The sequence below is a fragment of the Polistes dominula genome, unplaced genomic scaffold (genome assembly GCF_049000335.1).
Source record: "Polistes dominula isolate Pdom_NZ unplaced genomic scaffold, Pdom_raw_medaka contig_15, whole genome shotgun sequence".
NCBI lineage: Eukaryota > Metazoa > Arthropoda > Insecta > Hymenoptera > Vespidae > Polistes > Polistes dominula.
In genome coordinates, this window is record NW_028300915.1 from 5,912,357 (window position 1) to 5,930,712 (window position 18,356).

The 18,356-nt window shown below is 31.5% G+C and overlaps 1 protein-coding gene across 1 annotated transcript in view; it reads right to left on the reverse strand.

Moving 5' to 3' along the window:
• The window catches only part of UBL3 (ubiquitin like 3), a 111,722-nt gene extending 94,686 nt beyond the window's left edge, over positions 1–17,036 (reverse strand). Inside the window, exon 1 of the mRNA XM_015329496.2 lies at positions 16,902–17,036. Within this exon, the coding sequence (XP_015184982.1) occupies positions 16,902–16,931 (30 nt within the window). The 5' untranslated portion in view covers positions 16,932–17,036. The remainder of the gene's footprint in view (positions 1–16,901) is intronic.
• Between the last annotated feature and the right edge of the window lie 1,320 nt (positions 17,037–18,356).

The window sequence follows — 18,356 nt, forward strand, 5'->3', positions numbered from 1 at the left end:
TTTTTCTTTCTCGCTTGTTAATCACGCAATTGCATAAAAAAAATGAGAGAAAAACATGAAAAACAACATCGTTCGAAGAACCACCACTCGTGAGCTGTAACTTCTTATCGTACATTTGTAATTCTTGATTCGGTATTCGCTTGAGAGCAATCTTCTCGAGAGTTCCTCTTAAGAAAATTTGCCGTGAAAAGAAGAAATGTAGTCGATTTGTCGGTACAATACAACTTTTCTTCGAGAAAGAGAAAGAGAGAAAGAGAGAGAGAGATCTATGGCAAACCTCGTAACTCGTTTCTACGTTTTGTCATTATGTTTGTAGAAATAAATGAAGAGAGAAAAAGAGTAAGAGAGAAAGAGAGAAAAACAAATTAAAAAAGAAACATTCGAAATTTTTTTATTAAAAAAAAAAAAAAAATGTAGGAGCAAATCGAAGAATAAAAATTACGAGAGGGATGAAAAGTGCTGACGGTTTAAAGCACCGATCATTCTTATCCGTACTTAACGGACATTTCCTCTACATACCAGCCTTATATACACTATACCTATATACATATATATATGTATATATATACTTTAAAACCACCGATAAAAATCGTCTCGTCTCGTTTCGTTCCCACCTATACTCTGTTTCTCGTGTAAGGGATATATTTTTTTTCGTTTTTCTTTTTTTTTGTTACTCTTCGTTCTAAACATTCCGAAATGCGACTACGATAAAAAGAAAGGATAGATATTTTTAAACGCGTAGATATGCTCCCATACGGGGAGGTGGGATCAAACGGGTAGTAACTTCAACGCTTCTTTTCGATTCTCCGAAAGAAAAAAAAAAGGATAAAAAAAAACTTTGCAGAGACCTCCTCCTACACACAGCTGAATCATATCTCGTTCCGGTATTTAAAAGTAGATATCCTTTTTTTTTATTCCCTAGCCTCTGTTCTTTCCTTTTTTTCTCTTCTCTTACACTTCTTCTTCTTCTTCGTCTTAGTTTTTTTCGTCGTATTTCCAAGGAGAAGAGTCTTATGTTAGCATATAACCAGAAAAAAATACGAATATACCGTCGAACGCGTTCGTAAGTACTGTACTGACGTCAAGACGGGATCTTTATCTGCCGGCTTCATTTACCTTTCTCTCTTTCCGCCTCCTACTTCTTCAAGACATCTCCCCCTCCCCGCCCCCTACTCTTGCTCTCTTTCTCTCTATCCTTCTCCTTTTCTCCCTTTCTTTAACTCTTCATCTTTTTTTACTCTTTCTTTCTCTCTCTCTCTCTCTCTCTCGTTTCTTCACGCATCGTACGCGTCCGTTACAGTTACCGTTTTCTTTAGATCCACGGCAATGATAACCCTTTCTTTCGAGTTTACTGCGAATAAAGATCCTCTTCTACAACTTCCTTCTTCTATTTTATTTCTTCATAGAAAGAAAATTTATATATATATATATATATGTGTGTGTGTGTGTGTGTGTGTGTGACTGGTAAAACGTAAAATTCGTTAATTCATAAAATAATCAACTAAACCATGAAATAGAATTTCCACGATTTCATTGAATTATACAATTTAACAACATTGACGTAGAAAAGACGTATTTTGCTAACTCGTTGCTAAATAGATAAATGTTATCTTCGGTTAAACGGTATATTTTTTTCTTTTCTTTTATTATTCTATTAAAAATGTCTTTATTAACGCATCCATAATTAAACGAATTCATTCATGAATCAATTATATACCTCAGAGTCAACTCTTTTTTTATATTTAATTAAAATCGTATTTCAAATTTTCGTTTAATTGCCATATAAAATAAGAACAGCTCTCGAAGAGAAAAATTCAAATGGTTTGTAGATTTTTAAATATTCCAACGATTTTCAATGTTTCCCTATAAGTACAAAGAATTTAGATTTTTTTTTTTTTTATAAATTTAAAACGATTAAAATGAAAAAGATGCTTTTAATACAATCGTTTTTAATTCATCGTATATTTAGTTTCGCAAATTCAATGTTAAGTTTAATTATCATATTCTTAAGTTACAGGTTATCAACATGCAAAAATAATATACATACATATATATATATATATATATATATATCAGTTTCGAGGTATTAAAGTACAAAATAAAAACTAGGCCTGACTATAATAGTTACAACTTACATAACAATAATTAACTTCATACATTAATTAATATAAAAGCTAAAGTATCGATTAATAATAAATCATTAAAAATGAAAATTAAAAAAACATAGAAATTATTTGAATTCGAAAAGCCATATAAATATCGAATTACCACTTTCATTGAACCTCACTATCGAGTTATACATAAAGTGTTATGTATCTTACATTATCGATATATTAGCGAAGCGCAAATGACCAGAGCCCCCGTATACTACACAAATATGAGCCTATCGTTGTCATCTCTACACACGTCGCCACTCGAGCGAGGATTATTAGTGATCAGTTGCCTTTGCGTCCATCCGTCGCGTGTAAATTAGATTGGATTGGTAACCAATCGAATGCGCGATTGTAATACGAATGTGCAATCGAACAGATGCAATCAATCGAACGTACTTCGTCGATGCTGTGTTAGCCCCCTCTTGTCTATTTCACGTCCGAGTTTATATTCGAAAATATATCTATATATTATACGTACCTGTAAATATATATATATAAATAACATACACTTCTCTTTATCAAAATAATATTTAATTCATTATAATTTGTCTATGATTATATAACCAAAAATCGTTAACTAATCTGAATGATTGCTCGTCGAACAAATTTTTAATGAGAAAACTAAAATTTTTATTAATACTTTTTATGAAGTAATTGATAGTAAATTAACAAAATAAAGTCATTTTAAAAATATCAATGTAAGCTAAGTAAAGTCATTTTGGAACAAAGGTGTAGTAAGTGACTTTACACGTAATTTGATTAATCTAATTAAATATATTATATATGTATAATATAATACCTCTAAAAATTAAAAAAATTTGCTATACTTAAATTTGGTATTTAATTTTAACAAAAGAAAAACGAGATAAAAAGACTCAATTAACTTTCCTTCTTTAACAGTTTGCTTATGTAACCACTTGAAGCTACTTAAGGTCTCTACTTCTCATTAATTTAACTGAACTTTTGATCAAGCTTACATTCATAACTTTACTAAAAGTTAACGAAATTTTTATAAAATTATATTTTTTTATTTTCAACACATATACACTTGGCATCACACACACAATATATATATATATATATATATATATATATATATATATATATATATCGTTAATTTATTTCTCAAAATGAACAAATGATGATAGTAGAGAAAGAAAAAAAGGAGAGAGCAAGTAGATACGACTGAGAGTATTTGCATAATGTAGAAACGCTCTCATTAATAAAATTTTCTCTTTTATTGGGTGTGTAAACGAACGAGGTAACAGCATAATGCAAAAAGTACCGTAGAAAAGAAGAAACAACGGGTTCTAAAATAAAAGCTTACAGCAGTGTGTTTACGTACGAATAGGCGACTCATAAACGCGTAAAAGGGTCTAAAGTAGTCTTTCTCGTTCTGTCTTCTCACTCCCTTTCTTTATCTTTCTCTCTCATCGTTTTCAGATCCCTAGATAGTAAGCGAAATAAGAAAAAAGGTACGAGGGGAGGAAACATATTCGTGGCTATACGTAGCACGTTGTAAGCGCTAAGATAATATTATTATGCAAAAGTACTTTAAGCTGTGATTCCGATTATGCGAGTCCGATTTGCGTTTTGCATTGAAACTGCTATGTCCCGGCTCATTTCATAAGAAATGTTTCTCTCTCACGTGCACGGATAGTCCCTGTAGACCTAAAGGGATGCTGCTACGTTCCGTTGGATCATCTTTTTGCTTAACCAAAAGTGGATGAGCTAACGGAACGCACATTTCATTTATACTACCACGTTGTAGGAAGTAGATACTCATTTACCTCGTTTAAATAAACAAGTTAAACATCGGGGAATAAAAAATCCTATAGTGAAAATTTCTTTTTTTAACTTTTTTTTAACTCAAAATGACTTTCTCGTTACGTTTTAGGGAGTAAACACGTTGCGAAGGAAAAAAAACAGATGCACGTACATGGTGGTTAGTATCCCAATGTAAAACATTTTATAACAGTTCGCGTAAAAGAAATTATGAAAGAGAGGAAAATGTTATAAACATAAAATACGAGAGAACATTCAAAAAATTTATTAGACACCTTTTAGTCTACCTCTTGATACTGCCTGTCTTGACACGTTTTAACGGTACGTAGTATCCTTAAGTATCTTCAGGTAGAAGATTTGCGACCCCAAATTATCTTTCAGTCGATTGGAGCTCCCCCATATTGGAATTTCAACTGAAGTCGTCTCTAAATAACACGTTTCCTACTCGCAGGATCAAACGCAATGTGCTCATTTTTTAGTCACCCTATTCATCCTGTATCCCTTCACTATATTTCTTTCATTGGAGCTATATGAAAGATTGTATATACGAATAATATAGCAGATAACATCCCAACCTTAACAAACCTGTATCAATGATACAATTACTATTGTAACAATTAACACATAAAAATCGAACCTGGCAAAAAATGAAGTATTAACTTTGGTATTGTTTGTGTGTAAAATTTCATTAAATGTTGTTTAATAAATTATTTTTAAACGTTCATACATTTTGTACAATTTAATTTTTTTTTCTGTAATACGTTAAAAAGTAACTCATTTATATTCTTTATATTCTACGCTATCCTATATTGGTTTAATCTGTTCGTTAACGTTTATTATTCAATGTTGATAAATTTAAACAATAAAGGTTAATAAAATCTGTTGGAAGTCGATCGTCATCCTTTGTTTAATGTTGGTAAATATTATTGATATCAATCGTCATAATAATTACTTTAATTTCAACTCCAACCAGGTTACTTTGAAAGCTGAAAAAAAATTTGATGTCTCGCGTTTATTCGTACGTTCTTATTTTAAATAAAAATTGTCATTTAAAACAACACTCATAAGCGTATACATTTGTCATCTGTGTACATACTTAAAATATCTGTTCGTATTTTAATCGGAAAACAATTACTTGCTCGTTTAAGTGTTAAGGTATGTAAATATGCGAAATAAAGAAAAAATAATATTTGAAATATTTTTGGTGGTATCATTATGATACATGCTAAGTCATGTTATGTATTTAAATATTTATATTAACTTAATGAATGTTATTTTTATTTCTGTGTATTTATTTAAAACAAGATCATTAAAAAGTGTTAAACAAATAATATCACAGAACATGTTCAATTTTATTGTCGAGTTCTATATCAATAATCATACATTAAATTTAACTTAACAAATAATAAGGGGGAGGGGAGAAAAAAACGTAAGCATATAATTCGAGTATGACGAACACATCGGGAAAAAAATCAGATGCAATAGCGAGAATTAAATTTAGAAGCAAAAGAATTTTGTAAAAACGATTTTTCAAGTCAGCCGTCAGCGATAAAACGTGCATGAGATATATTTTTAAAATTTCGTCGTGAAGAAGAACGAAAAAGAAAAAGAAAGAGAAAGAGAAAAGAAGAAAATAAAAAAAAAGGTCGAGGAATCTTCTTTCTTTTTCAACATTCTACAAATTTGAAAGAGGATGCTTTCGAAACTTTTCTCTTCTTGAGCAAAGAAAACCCTTCTCTCCGAGTAGAGTACAGTAGACTAGTGTAGAGTAGAGTTGCATACGCATAAAAAGAAAAACAAAAAAACAAAAAAAGAAAAAAAGAAAAGAAGAAAAAAAAAGGTGTTAAACATATGAAAGAAAAAGAACGGATAGTGTGAAACACGTAGTAGCTTCGTTTAATTCGTTCTATCGTGGCAAGAGAATGATGACGACGACGACGACGACGACGACGACGACGACGACGACGACGACGACGACGACGACGACAACAACAACGACGACAGAGAGGAAGACTTAAGAAAGTAGTAAAAAACGAAATAGGCAAAAATAGAAGAATAACACGTGACGTGAACTAAAGAGAGTAAAAAAAAGAGCATGACGTAAGTGACAGAGGGTGTGTACTTTTTCAATGGGAAATTAACGAAGCGATATCATTTTAAAGGCAAAGGAAACAAGAAGAAAAAAAAAGGATATTAAGGGAAGGGTTGTGAATAAATAATTAAATAAATAAATAAATAAATAAATAAATAAATAGAAGTATACATATATAAGAAGGAAAAAAAATATTAATCCAGAAAGTGTGTGTGTGTGTGTGTGTGTGTGTGTGTGTGTGTGTGTGTGTGTGTGTGTGTGTGTGTGTGTGTGTGTGTGTGTGTGTGTGTGTGTGTGTGTGTGTGTGTGTGTGTGTGTGTGTGTGTGTGTGTGTGTGTGTGTGTGTGTGTGTGCGCAATAACATGTTGAACTACTCTAGTCGAAAGAAGAAGGAGGAAAAGAAGAATAATCGACGATGCTGAGCTAGAATCAGATTTCTGTCTCCTTCCTTCCTTAGCTCTAATTCTCTCTCTCCTACCTTGTATCCCTCTCTTACTCTCTAGGTATCACCCCCACCCTTTTCTACCCACGCAGCAGCTAGCAACCTTCGCCGCCCCGCAGCGATTTTCTAGGTCGACCCGCATTTTTCGCCTTGTCCCAAATATCGAGGTTGCTCATTTCGTCTCCAACTCGTCGTCGATCGATTTCCTACCCTTCTCGACCATTTATACTGGCACTGTTCGTTATACATCCTAAATTTTCTCTCTCTCTCTCTCTCTCTCTCTCTCTCTTTTCCTTTCTCTTTCTATTTGTCTACTCATCTTTTTACGTTTATAGCCTAGCCAGGATGATTAAACCGGCGTGCCTTTGCGGGATGCATGCTTTTTTGGGATGTAATTAACGTTAATAATTCCCGTAGTTTAATGCTATATATTACTCTTTTTTTCTTTTTCTTTTTGTATCGTTCATAAAAATAATCCTTTATCGATTCATAATGATTACGCTTTAATAAGCTATGATTCTGTTCTCTCTATCTCTCTCTTGTAATATACGAGTATTACTTTCTTTACTTTCTTTTTTAATAATTTTTTCTTCCATATTTCTTTTTTTCTCTTTTCTTTTGGATTACAATATATCCTATTCTTGTTATTCTTCTTTTTAAATATCACAATTATATTGATTCCATTTCGGGAAGTCAATTTTCATCTAACGAATTTTAAACGTGAGACTAATGTTATTTTCTGTTTTGTATTTTTTAATTAAGTAAACAAGTAATTGCACTAATATTAATTTAATGTTTTAGTGTATGTGATTACAATTGTAAACATTCATAAAAATATCGAAGTTATGTATTTTCATTGTATATATGTATAATATTTTATGAGAGGAATAACAACGATCAATGTAAGAAATGTAAATAAAAAAATAAGCATTACGAGAAAGATATAAAGAATTAGATCTTTTGAAACAAAGAGTTACAAGTTTCTTGCATTGCATTTACATCTTTGAATAGAATCAAATGTTCAGAATTCAGGATCAAGGCAAACTAGGTGTAGGATAAGGTAACGACAGCTTGGATTGCACCTACTTATCGAAGTTACCTGTTAGAAAGGAAGCATCTCGCATTTCAACGTTTCCTTTTACATTCTCACATCGAGGGATGCTGAAAGCAAGTATTATCCGACCAATAAGAAACGTTAGTAGCTTATATCATTTGCTATACTTAATATTTATCTATCCTCTTTCAGTATTTATATATAAAAACAAACAATAGTGATATAGCATCATTCGCGGTGCTATAAGATACGATAATTAGAAAATAAATTATACAATTATAGTTCAATTAACTTATATATTATTATTTTTGATTTATATTTGAAATAACCACTGACATTTTTATTGATTAATATACATTATACAACAATAAATTGCATGAAAAATATATGCAGGTTGTGACTCTGTCATTATCTTTAAATTAAATTATAAATGAATTTAAAATCATTCAACGTTGGGTAAATTTCTACCAACCGTAATTTGAGCCAATCCTACAATTGACGTAAAGAAAAAGAAAGAAATAGAAAAGGTGGGGAAAAAGAATGATAAAATTACTTGTCCATGATGAATTCTAACGAATTCAGTAGGATCTAAATCGAATTAAATTCGATCACTTCGAGCATGGTTCATTCTGGATATAACGTTAACGTCTTTGTAATAACGAGCGAGATGAGTTAAAAGAGGGTATACTAAAAAAAAAAAATAAAAAAAAAGAGATTGTAAGTAAAAGAAAGAGAAGTAGAGAGAGATGGAAAAAAGATATAGAAGGAAGAGAAAAATCAGTGAGGTTAAATTACGGCTCTTCGATTGGTGTCGGAGGAAGCTTGGTCCGTTTCGTGAGATCGTGCACAAGTGCAGAGTAGCGGATAAGGGTCAACGATGCAACGACCCATAGTTACGCTTCAAAGTCTCTCGGCCGGCTTAACAATGTAATTTCGATTTCAAGAAATTCCTCGCTCGACCATCATCAACCAATGTACTCTCTCTGATTCGTTCTTCCGCTTTTAAAAATCAACCGCCTCGTCTCTCGTCGATTGCGTTCCTTTGATTCTTGATTAATCGATTTTACGATAAAAAGAATTGTTGGAATTACCACAAATGCTGGTTGAATTCTATATCTACGTATAATTACCTATTTGTGTTTCCCTAACTTAAGATTATACAGATCTTGATTGAAAATATAACATTTACGTGAGATATTTTCTTTAACGAATTTTAGTAAAAAATTTATTTTATATATATAATAAAATCTGTGTGTATATGTGTATATACATACGTCTGTGTAATTTAATTTATAATTAAATTATATTTTATTAATAAACTCTTAATGGGAACAAATTAAAAAATACTTATTAGAATTTATCTGTAATTATATATATATATTGTGTACGTTAATAATGAATTAACGAGAAAACTCACACATTTTCTAATTACGTTGTAGGTCGAAGTAATTTTTCCAATTTTTTTTTTTTCCAAAAGCAAACGAGTAATCTCATATATCGATCTATTAGGAATATGCACATACATACGTATAAGCCCACAAACACGAATAAAATAAATCCAGAAAGAATATATTTCTATCACGATTCGAAGCTTTTCAAAGGAATATATTTTTATTTAGCGAAAAAAGGGATCAGTATAAATTAACAAAAGATAGATAGATAGATAGATAGATAGATAGATAGATAGATAGATAGATAGATAGATAGATAGATAGATAGATAGATAGATAGATAGATAGATAGATAGATAGATAGATAGATAGATTGATAGATAAATAGATAGATAGATAGATAGATAGATTGATAGATAAATAGATAGATAGAGAGAAGTAAAAAAGGACAAAATCTATGTCACCGACTTTTCGAACGTTTACATTTATTTTTCTTTCCCCTCTTTTTTTTCCTATTCGTTCAACAATCGTCCGAGCGATCGTTCCCATTCGTTCAAAAATTTCCAACGAAACAAATAAGTCTGTATCAATATTTACCGAAAGAAAGAAAATACAGTAGAATTTGATTCGATCCTCGATTCGTATGCGCTCGAACCAACCGCAATACGCAATATCCGTAAGAATGTGAGTTTTCTTGCAATATCGGTGATTCCAGAATTTCTTGGGAAAATGTAACACATCGAACGATTTCTCGTAAAACGAAACTCCAATAAATTTATTATTCTATTCTCAATGAAAAACAAAATACAGCGAATAAACCATTCACTTGTCAACCTATGTACATATATACATATGGTGTAACGAAAATTCCGAGAAGAAATTCAAACAGGAGGTTGACATTTTAAATATTTCTGTAAGGAAATATTAACAGAGTGTGTCATAATTCCGGCAAATACAAGAAACATAATTGAAGTCTTAGATCACAGAAATGAAGTATTTCCGGACCCCATATTAATAGACCTCTGTTTCTCTTCTGTAGTAACTGTAATCACCTATGAGGAAAAAAAAACTATTATCTTCTCGATTCATTGTAGAGCTTCAAATAAATATAAACATTTCTAATACATAATTATATATTTACATTTTTGTATAATAAAATGCAACAACCGGTAGGAAGAAAATATTTTCTCTTTTGGTATGAAGACTAAAATCTATCGATACGACGCTATTGTTGATTACCAGCAGTGTACGTAAGTAATACCATAGCTTACGGATTAGAAAATAAAATCTCCAAACCTATATCAACGCGTGAGTTATTGGAAATACCAAAAGTCGACTTTTCCAATCGGCTTACCCGGCGACATGCAGATCGAAGTAATCGAATACCGATTTATTTTTGATCTTGAATCAGTTCGTATTCTGTTCGAGTACTACTAAAAAGGACTCGTATTGTTCGAAGTATTTTTTTTTCTTTTCCATAAAAACAGAAAGAAAAAAAAATAGAGAAAGATGAATGAGAAAACGGTATGATAATGGCGATAAATCTAAATCAAAGGGAAATGAAATATATTAATAATAATAACAATAAATATTTTTCACGAGTGTATCTCAAAACAAAACAATAGGAAAACTTTTGGATGTGTCAACAAGAGGAGTAAAATACAAAGAGGAGCAAAAACATAACGTGGCTCAAAAGCGAAAGCGAAGAATGTATGGTTTTCGAATCCGAATTAAAAACGGACAAAACAGAAAAATCCAAAAGTCCGAGCTTATCGAATATGCGTTAACGGACGATAACGGGGTATGAATAGTATATGTTTGTGACGAATAAAAACGATTGACTTTGATCTGAATTAATCGAGCGATCCAAAATGAAAATATTTGAGCTCGTGATCATTAATTAAACGAAAAACATCAATACGTATAAATAATATAATATATTTTTTTTCATGAAATTCTAATGACAATTTCCGAGAGAGAACGTAAAAAAACTTAAACAAGACTACAAATTTTCAACGCAATTACTTTAAAAAGAAATAATTTTGCATAAATCAAATTCTAGATTTAATTTTATATTTTTCCATATCTCATTATCTGATTATCAATATAGTTACTATTCACACTAATAATCCATTTATACCATGAACAATTAAAATTAACCGATCTATTATACAATTAAATGCAAATAATATTATAGTTACTTTGTTATTAGTTTCGTAAATAAATGAAATAATAATTATATAATAATAAAATAATATTTTTATCGTTACAATAATAATAAAGTCAAAAAAATAAAATGAAATAAAAAAAATACATTTAACAGTTCGACCAACTCTCAATATTATTTTAGCGTTAAATTCTAAACATATACTTCGATCTATTTTTACGAATGTTTTTTTTTTTAAACAAACAAACCTAAAAGAAATAAATAAATAAAAAAGAAGCATTGTCGTAAAACAGAAAAGAAAATTGGCATTAAGTGACGTGTGACGAACGCGTGGGAGTTCTCACGTATGTGCACGCGATGTTGCGCGCTCGCGACAATGGAATTTATCTTTCTCTCTCTCTCTCTCTCTCTCTCTCTCTCTCTCTCTCTCTCTCTCTCTCTCTCTCTCTCAAGAAACGAACATATTTTATTTCATGAAATCAACTAAAATAAAATATCCTTTCGGACTTTAAATTTAAAAGAAAGGGACGAGTACCTTCTTATTAATAGTTAATATAATTCTCTTAATATTTTTTTCTATCAACGATTCATGAAATGATTAAATGTCACCTATGCGAGTCCCCTTACGAATTATTTTTTTTAAGTTGAACTTGTGATCTCGCGGATAAAACTTTCGTCGTTTTAAAATACGTGTAATTATACACCCTTATTCTATCGATGTGTTTGTATATTAAAAAAAATTGATTTTCCATTAATTAAAAGTTTAATAATAATAACATGACTCATTGTTTTCACAGAGAAAAATCATCCATAAAAATATTATTATTCCTTTGTGTTTGCCGCTTGACCAAAATGACCCCATTTACATAGAATGTTATATACGACTCTACTTAACATACAAAATAAGTATCTATATAAAAAGAAAAAAAAAGAAGAAAAGAAACAAAACGACAAAAATATAAACATCGCCAATATGTACCTGTGTGTCCGCATTACGTAAAAATCACGTTGCATTTACGAAGGGATAAAAAGGGATTGAAAAAAAAAAAAAAGAAAAAAGGTAGAGAAAAAAGACAAAGGATTGATACAAAAGGAAGGGAAACATATCGGAACGTTTTTACAGGAACGCTCGGTCATACAATGAGAGGTAAAATCAAAGGGATTCTAAACGGAGAGATGGAAAGAGAAAGAGAGAGAGAGAGAAAAAAAGAAAAAAGATAGAGCGAGAGGGGGAGGAGGGGTAGAAAATCGAAGCGACCAGGTAACGCAACGTATCGTCTCCGATAGAATAATGCCGTAGGGTGAATCGTTGAGTACAACGTGTCTGTACATGGTATTCGATTCGATAGAAACCTATCGCTTTGTCGTGTACTACTCCATCCTCCTTTCACATAATTAGTTTCGTCTAAGCGATCCTTTTCATTGATCTAAAAGACAATGTAACGGAGAATAAGGTGAAAGAAAAGAGAAAATGAGGATTCTACCGAGTCGAATCGCTAAATAAAACGAAATAACTAAAGAAGAGTAGGACTTAGATATTAGCTTTTTTACCTTTTCTCTCTCTCTCTCTCTCTCTCTCTTTCTATTTCTTTCTTTGTTGATGCTATACCAGCGATGGAAAGATAACAAAACCTTCTTCTACCCCTCAATATTTTTCTATGCTTTTACAAACGACTAGGACGACTACGGTATAGAAATGAGAATCGGTTGAGTTAGAGAAAAACGATCGAATCCATTTTTACGGCCCACCGAGTCTCTTCTATTTTGTTTTTTGTATTTTTTTTGTATTTTTTTTTTTTTTTTTTTACAACAGGATTGTTTAAGTTTCATCATATGTATCTAATAAGTGTACATAACTTTCTTCCTTTTTCCTATGAAAAGGGAATTATATTATAGTTTATCTATATAAACTTACATATTGACATTTTCTTCTTTATTCTTATCGCTTTTTATCTTTGACATTTTATCCTCGTTCAATCTGTTCACACGTAAGTTTAATGTAAGAAAGAAAGAAAAATAAAATTTATGATCTTTCTTCAGTTTTGAAATATTTTAATCTTCCCAACGATTATAAATTAATAAATAATAGAAACAAAATCTTTCCAAACTGTATTAATAATAATAATAATAATAATAATAATAGTTATAACAACTGTACGAGTTAATAAATTATAAGAGATTAATTTAGGAAAACGCCCATAAACTAATAATCCTTTAAATGAATAATGAAAGTAACCTTTGTGTTCGATATAATTATTTAAAAACAATTAAATAACAAGTTGAAACAGTTCATACGTCGTAGGTAACACGCATTGCGGTTGCGATAATCGATTTTAACTGCGTCAAAGCGAGAGAGAGAGAGAGAGAGAAAGAGAGAGAGAAAGAAAGAAAATGTGAGTGAGAAAGAGAATATTTCAACTGAAAATAAAACTAACATTTTTCCATCTCGAGAAAAGACTGACATGAGAAAAGAGGAAGAATGAAATGAAGGAGTTAGATGGAAAGTAAAGCGGGAGAATAATTGTTGAGAGAAAGAAAAAAAAAGAAAAGAAAAGAAAAGAAAAAATGCCCATGGATTACATTAAAACGCGAGGCCACGTCTGCGTGGGTAATGTCAGAACACGAGTTATAATGGGATATAAAACTCGACTAGCATTCGATGCAACGTAATGGACATATCGTATTATGTTGATATCGATCGGATTAACTCGTCGGAGAAGTTTATCGCTTTTAAACGATGCGAAGGTTTACCCTACTTCGTACAGTTTTTATGAGGGCTAATAAAAAAAAATACAAAAATAAGTAAGTATACGTCAATTATAGACGATCGATCGTAAATCTGATCGATTCGATAATGAACAGTAATATTACAAAAATGAGGAGATATGATTTTTATATGTAAATAAAAAATATACTAGGTTCAGGTTGAAAAGTTTTAAGCCTAGACAAAAAAGAAATAAAGCATTTAAATAAATGTGTGTTCGATCGAGAAAAAAAATTAAGCACGAAACTTTTAAACCTATTCACAAATATATATGTACGTGATATATATCGGTAATTATGACAGCAGATTAAATAGAAAAATTATAAAAATTTATATTACAGAATGAATCATAAAATAAATTTTGTTTCTTCAATTCTGTTGACTTGAGTGTAAGTACAAATAGCATAGATAAATAAAGTTTCATCATCGCGTAAAATAAATTATTCAGTTATCTAAACTATACTTGCAGTTTTGAAATGATTTTAAAATACAAATAACTGTACGACTGCTTCTATCTGATTACTAAGTGTCTTTGTCGTCGGTATCTTGTAAATAAGTAATGAATGTCCTCTTTGACAATAGACTATTAACATATCACCTATGTTTCATGTTTTAGAAATTTACAGTAACAACTATTCCAAATATGTTTGAAATGATTTATTGATCCAATGTACGTAAGTAAAAATGTTGTTATAAAGTCTTAAACTCTTTTTAATCGTATACAATAAATAATATACATGTAACGCATATACAGTTAGTCATAAGAATATTCGTACCCGACCTCACTGGTAATTTTAAATAATTAATACTCACTTATAATGCGAAGTTTTAAATTTCTTATAAAGAAATGTGTACATTTTCGTATTATTCAAATTTATATAAATTTTGTTATTACAAAAAAAATAGTTTCTTTTATGGACAAATATAATTTAACATAAATGATAATACAAACAACGTTGTTTGAAACGTTGCATTAAAAATAAATATAAATTGTTTAAAAATAACAAAGATGTTAAAAATACTCCTGTGACTCACTATATGTTCATATCTAATGATCTAATGTCTATAATTGTAACAAAGCGTATCATATGTACTTAAATAATGCGAAAAAAAATACAATCGCGTATACATAGTCGACCTTGAACCATTTTTTCTTCGACATTTTTATCCGACTTCGACCAAAAAAAAATATCGTTTATTCACATTAACGTGAATCACCCGACATTTTTCAAAACACCTATCTCTCAAACTAATCTTTCATTGACCGTGTTCTCTCCAATTTTTCTCTTCGCAATAATACGAGGAATTAATTAAAAAAAAAAAAAAAAAAAAAAAAAATTATATGGAAAAATAGAAAATCGTTTATTTTGAATCTAATAAAAATAGACCATCGGATGTGTCCCTTGAAATGGTGCAACTTTGCTCAGAGCATTTTTTTCCATTAAACCAAAAATAATGAACATAAAAAGGTGATAACATTTATTGAATTACCCAGTATATATATATGCTACCGGTAAAGATTAAAATCCAGCATTGTATATAATGCCTAAAACTAACCGACAATTTATGAAATGTATTCATATTTCACACATGTGCTAGGCATTCTATAGAATGCCAAATGAGAAACTGACAAAGTATGAAGTACATCTCCGATTCGTTTCGAATATCACATCACCCATTACTTTTTCAAAAAATAACATTTGTATTTTTATTCAAAATAACATTTGTATTTTTAAGGAATGCACATCATTTACATAATAGCCTTATCAGGAACTTTTTTCATACTTTGTTTAAATAGCATTTGTCATTCTATAAAATGCCTAAGTATTATATACAATGTCTAAAGAAAGTTTGTAATAATTCTCATATTTCATGCATTGTCTAAAAACGCCGGGCATTATATACAATGCTTAAATATCCTATAGAATATATAACATTCTATAAGATGGGTTGAAAAGTTTTAAGTATCAAAAAATAACTCTTATTTATATTTTTGTTTGTTTTTTAAAAAAAGTAAATTTGACCGATAAAAAAGTTTCTATGTTAGGCTCAAAAATTTTCAACCCATTCATAAACATATTATATACTATATATATATATATAAAAAAAGTTAAAGAATTACGAGAAAATTCATACTATTTTCTGCATGCATATATTCATAATTTAATCATCTCTTTCTTTCTCTATCTTTCTCTCTCTCTCTCTTTTTTTTTCTTTTACTCTTTTACTTCGCCCATTTCTCTTGACTTTTATCTTCCTCGCACACACGAGCGTCTGTAATAATACTCCTTTCGCGAATCGGGTATATCACGAATACTTTTTCCGTCGAGGATCCGCACTGTGTATATATACATATATATAAACGTCATTCTGGAGAAAGCGAGTAGAGAGAGATAAATAAGGTCACGATAGGAGACATCCGGTGAAATAACGGCGCGAACGTTAAAGTCATAGGGGTAGGACCATGTTAAAATTCGAAAAAAAAAAACATTAAAAAACGAGTGAGAGAGAAAGAGAGAGAGAGAGAGAGAGAGAAAGAGAGAAAGAAAGAAGTAGGCAGGGTAATACTTAAATTGCATAAAGAAAAAATGCATCTGTTGTAGCAGGTGTCGTTTTTTCGCATAAACAATTTTCTTCTCTTCCCTTGATGCTCGGTGACCTTCGAACGAAAAGAGAGAGAGAGAGAGAAAGAGAGGGAGAGAGAAAGAGATGGAGGAGAGAAGAGAGGGAGACGGATATATGTAGGAGAAGGGAAAAGAAGATAAAAAGAGAGGGAAATATAGAACGGAGTAAAGTCGAGGTGAACAAAATATGACACTACGAAAAGATAGAATATGTATCTTTGAAAGAGAATAAATTAAAGGACATAGAAAAGGACTTTAATGAGAGGAGAGAGGGGGTAGAGTGAAGGGGCGGGTACTGTCGACATGTTCGAAGAAAGATGAGGAGACGTGTTACGAGTGTAAAGTAGAGATAGATTAGCACATATGACACATATAAAAATGTAAATGAAAGAATATAAATAATAACGAAGAAAAATATTAATTACTCACTTTATCCGAAGGTATATTACGCGAACTCATGGTAAACCGCGTTTGGGGTTGTCTTGCCACCAATAAATCCAGAATCTCTCCAGAGGCCGTCCGTGGTTCGTACCAAACACCCTTTCTCCTTTGCGGTAAATAGTACGAATGACAATGACAACGATGATGTAGCACAGTAAGAGTTGTGACAAAGTTGACGTTGGCAATGAAGCAGCAAACTTAGAATTCGATGGACGAGGAAGAAGAAGAGGCGTCTTCCTCTTCGCAGGAGTGTCGAAAGTTGCGCTCCAAAAGAGGTAGGTACAGTGTGTGTATATATGTATGTATGATTGTGTATGTATGTTGTATGATGTGTGTATGTATGTATGTGTATATATATATATATATATATATATATATATATATATATCACGGACGAAGAAAGAAAACCTAAGAAAGAGGAAGAAAAGAGCACCTTTCCCTTTTATTCCCTTGAATAACGATATTATTATTAGTGCTCTCTTTCTCTCCTTCTGTCTTTCTCTATGTGTGTGGTATATATCCTGTGTATATAATACGTGTGTTTTTACATATATATAAATTTTGTTTTATATTATGGAAAGAGAAGATACAGCGGAAGATGACAACGATGAAAGAAAAAACAGCACTTTCACGAAACACAACTCACTACACCATTTCGATCCGAGTTGGGCCCTTGGCCGCGCGCGCTCCTCCGATCGGTTCACCAACAACAACGAGCCAAAGACGACGGCAACGGCGACGGCCACGGCAACCCAGACGACGACGACGACGACGACGGCAACGACGACGACGACAACGACGACGACAGCAGCAAAGCCTGTCGTTACTTGCACATATCGCTCGCGAAATATCTCGGTAACATTTTGCTAATATAGACGAACGACGTTACGAGGAACGTTTTCTTCACTGCTTAACGCTTCCACTTTACTTTACCGTTCTCTCTCTCTCTCTCTCTCTCTCTCTCTCTCTCTCTCTCTTTCCCTCTTTCTCTCTCTCTTTTTTATCTTTTTTTTTTTTTGCTTTCTGTCTTCTCTTCTCTTTCTCTCTTTTTCGTTCTCTTATTCGCGTTAGTTCTCGCTCCCTCGCCGCTCTCCTTACACCGCACGCGCCCACCGTCCCAGTGTCAGAGCCAAACACATAAAATGGCGATACCGAGACGATGCAGCTTTCTGGGGAAGCCTCAAGCATCGACTAGTCGGCTATATAACGACAGCTCGCTTTTCTGCAACGACCTGACTGCGGTCGATTCTTCTTCCAATGGCGGTAACCTACCGACGCGCACTCTATCGACATTTAACGTAGTTATCTTTTTAGTTACTAATGACTAGAATTGATCGGCCATCCAATTGGACGAATCTGATTTGTGAAATATGTGCTCATGAATGGATAATACTAGATAATAGTATCTCTTCTTTTTTTTAGCTCTCATTCACTTTTTATACT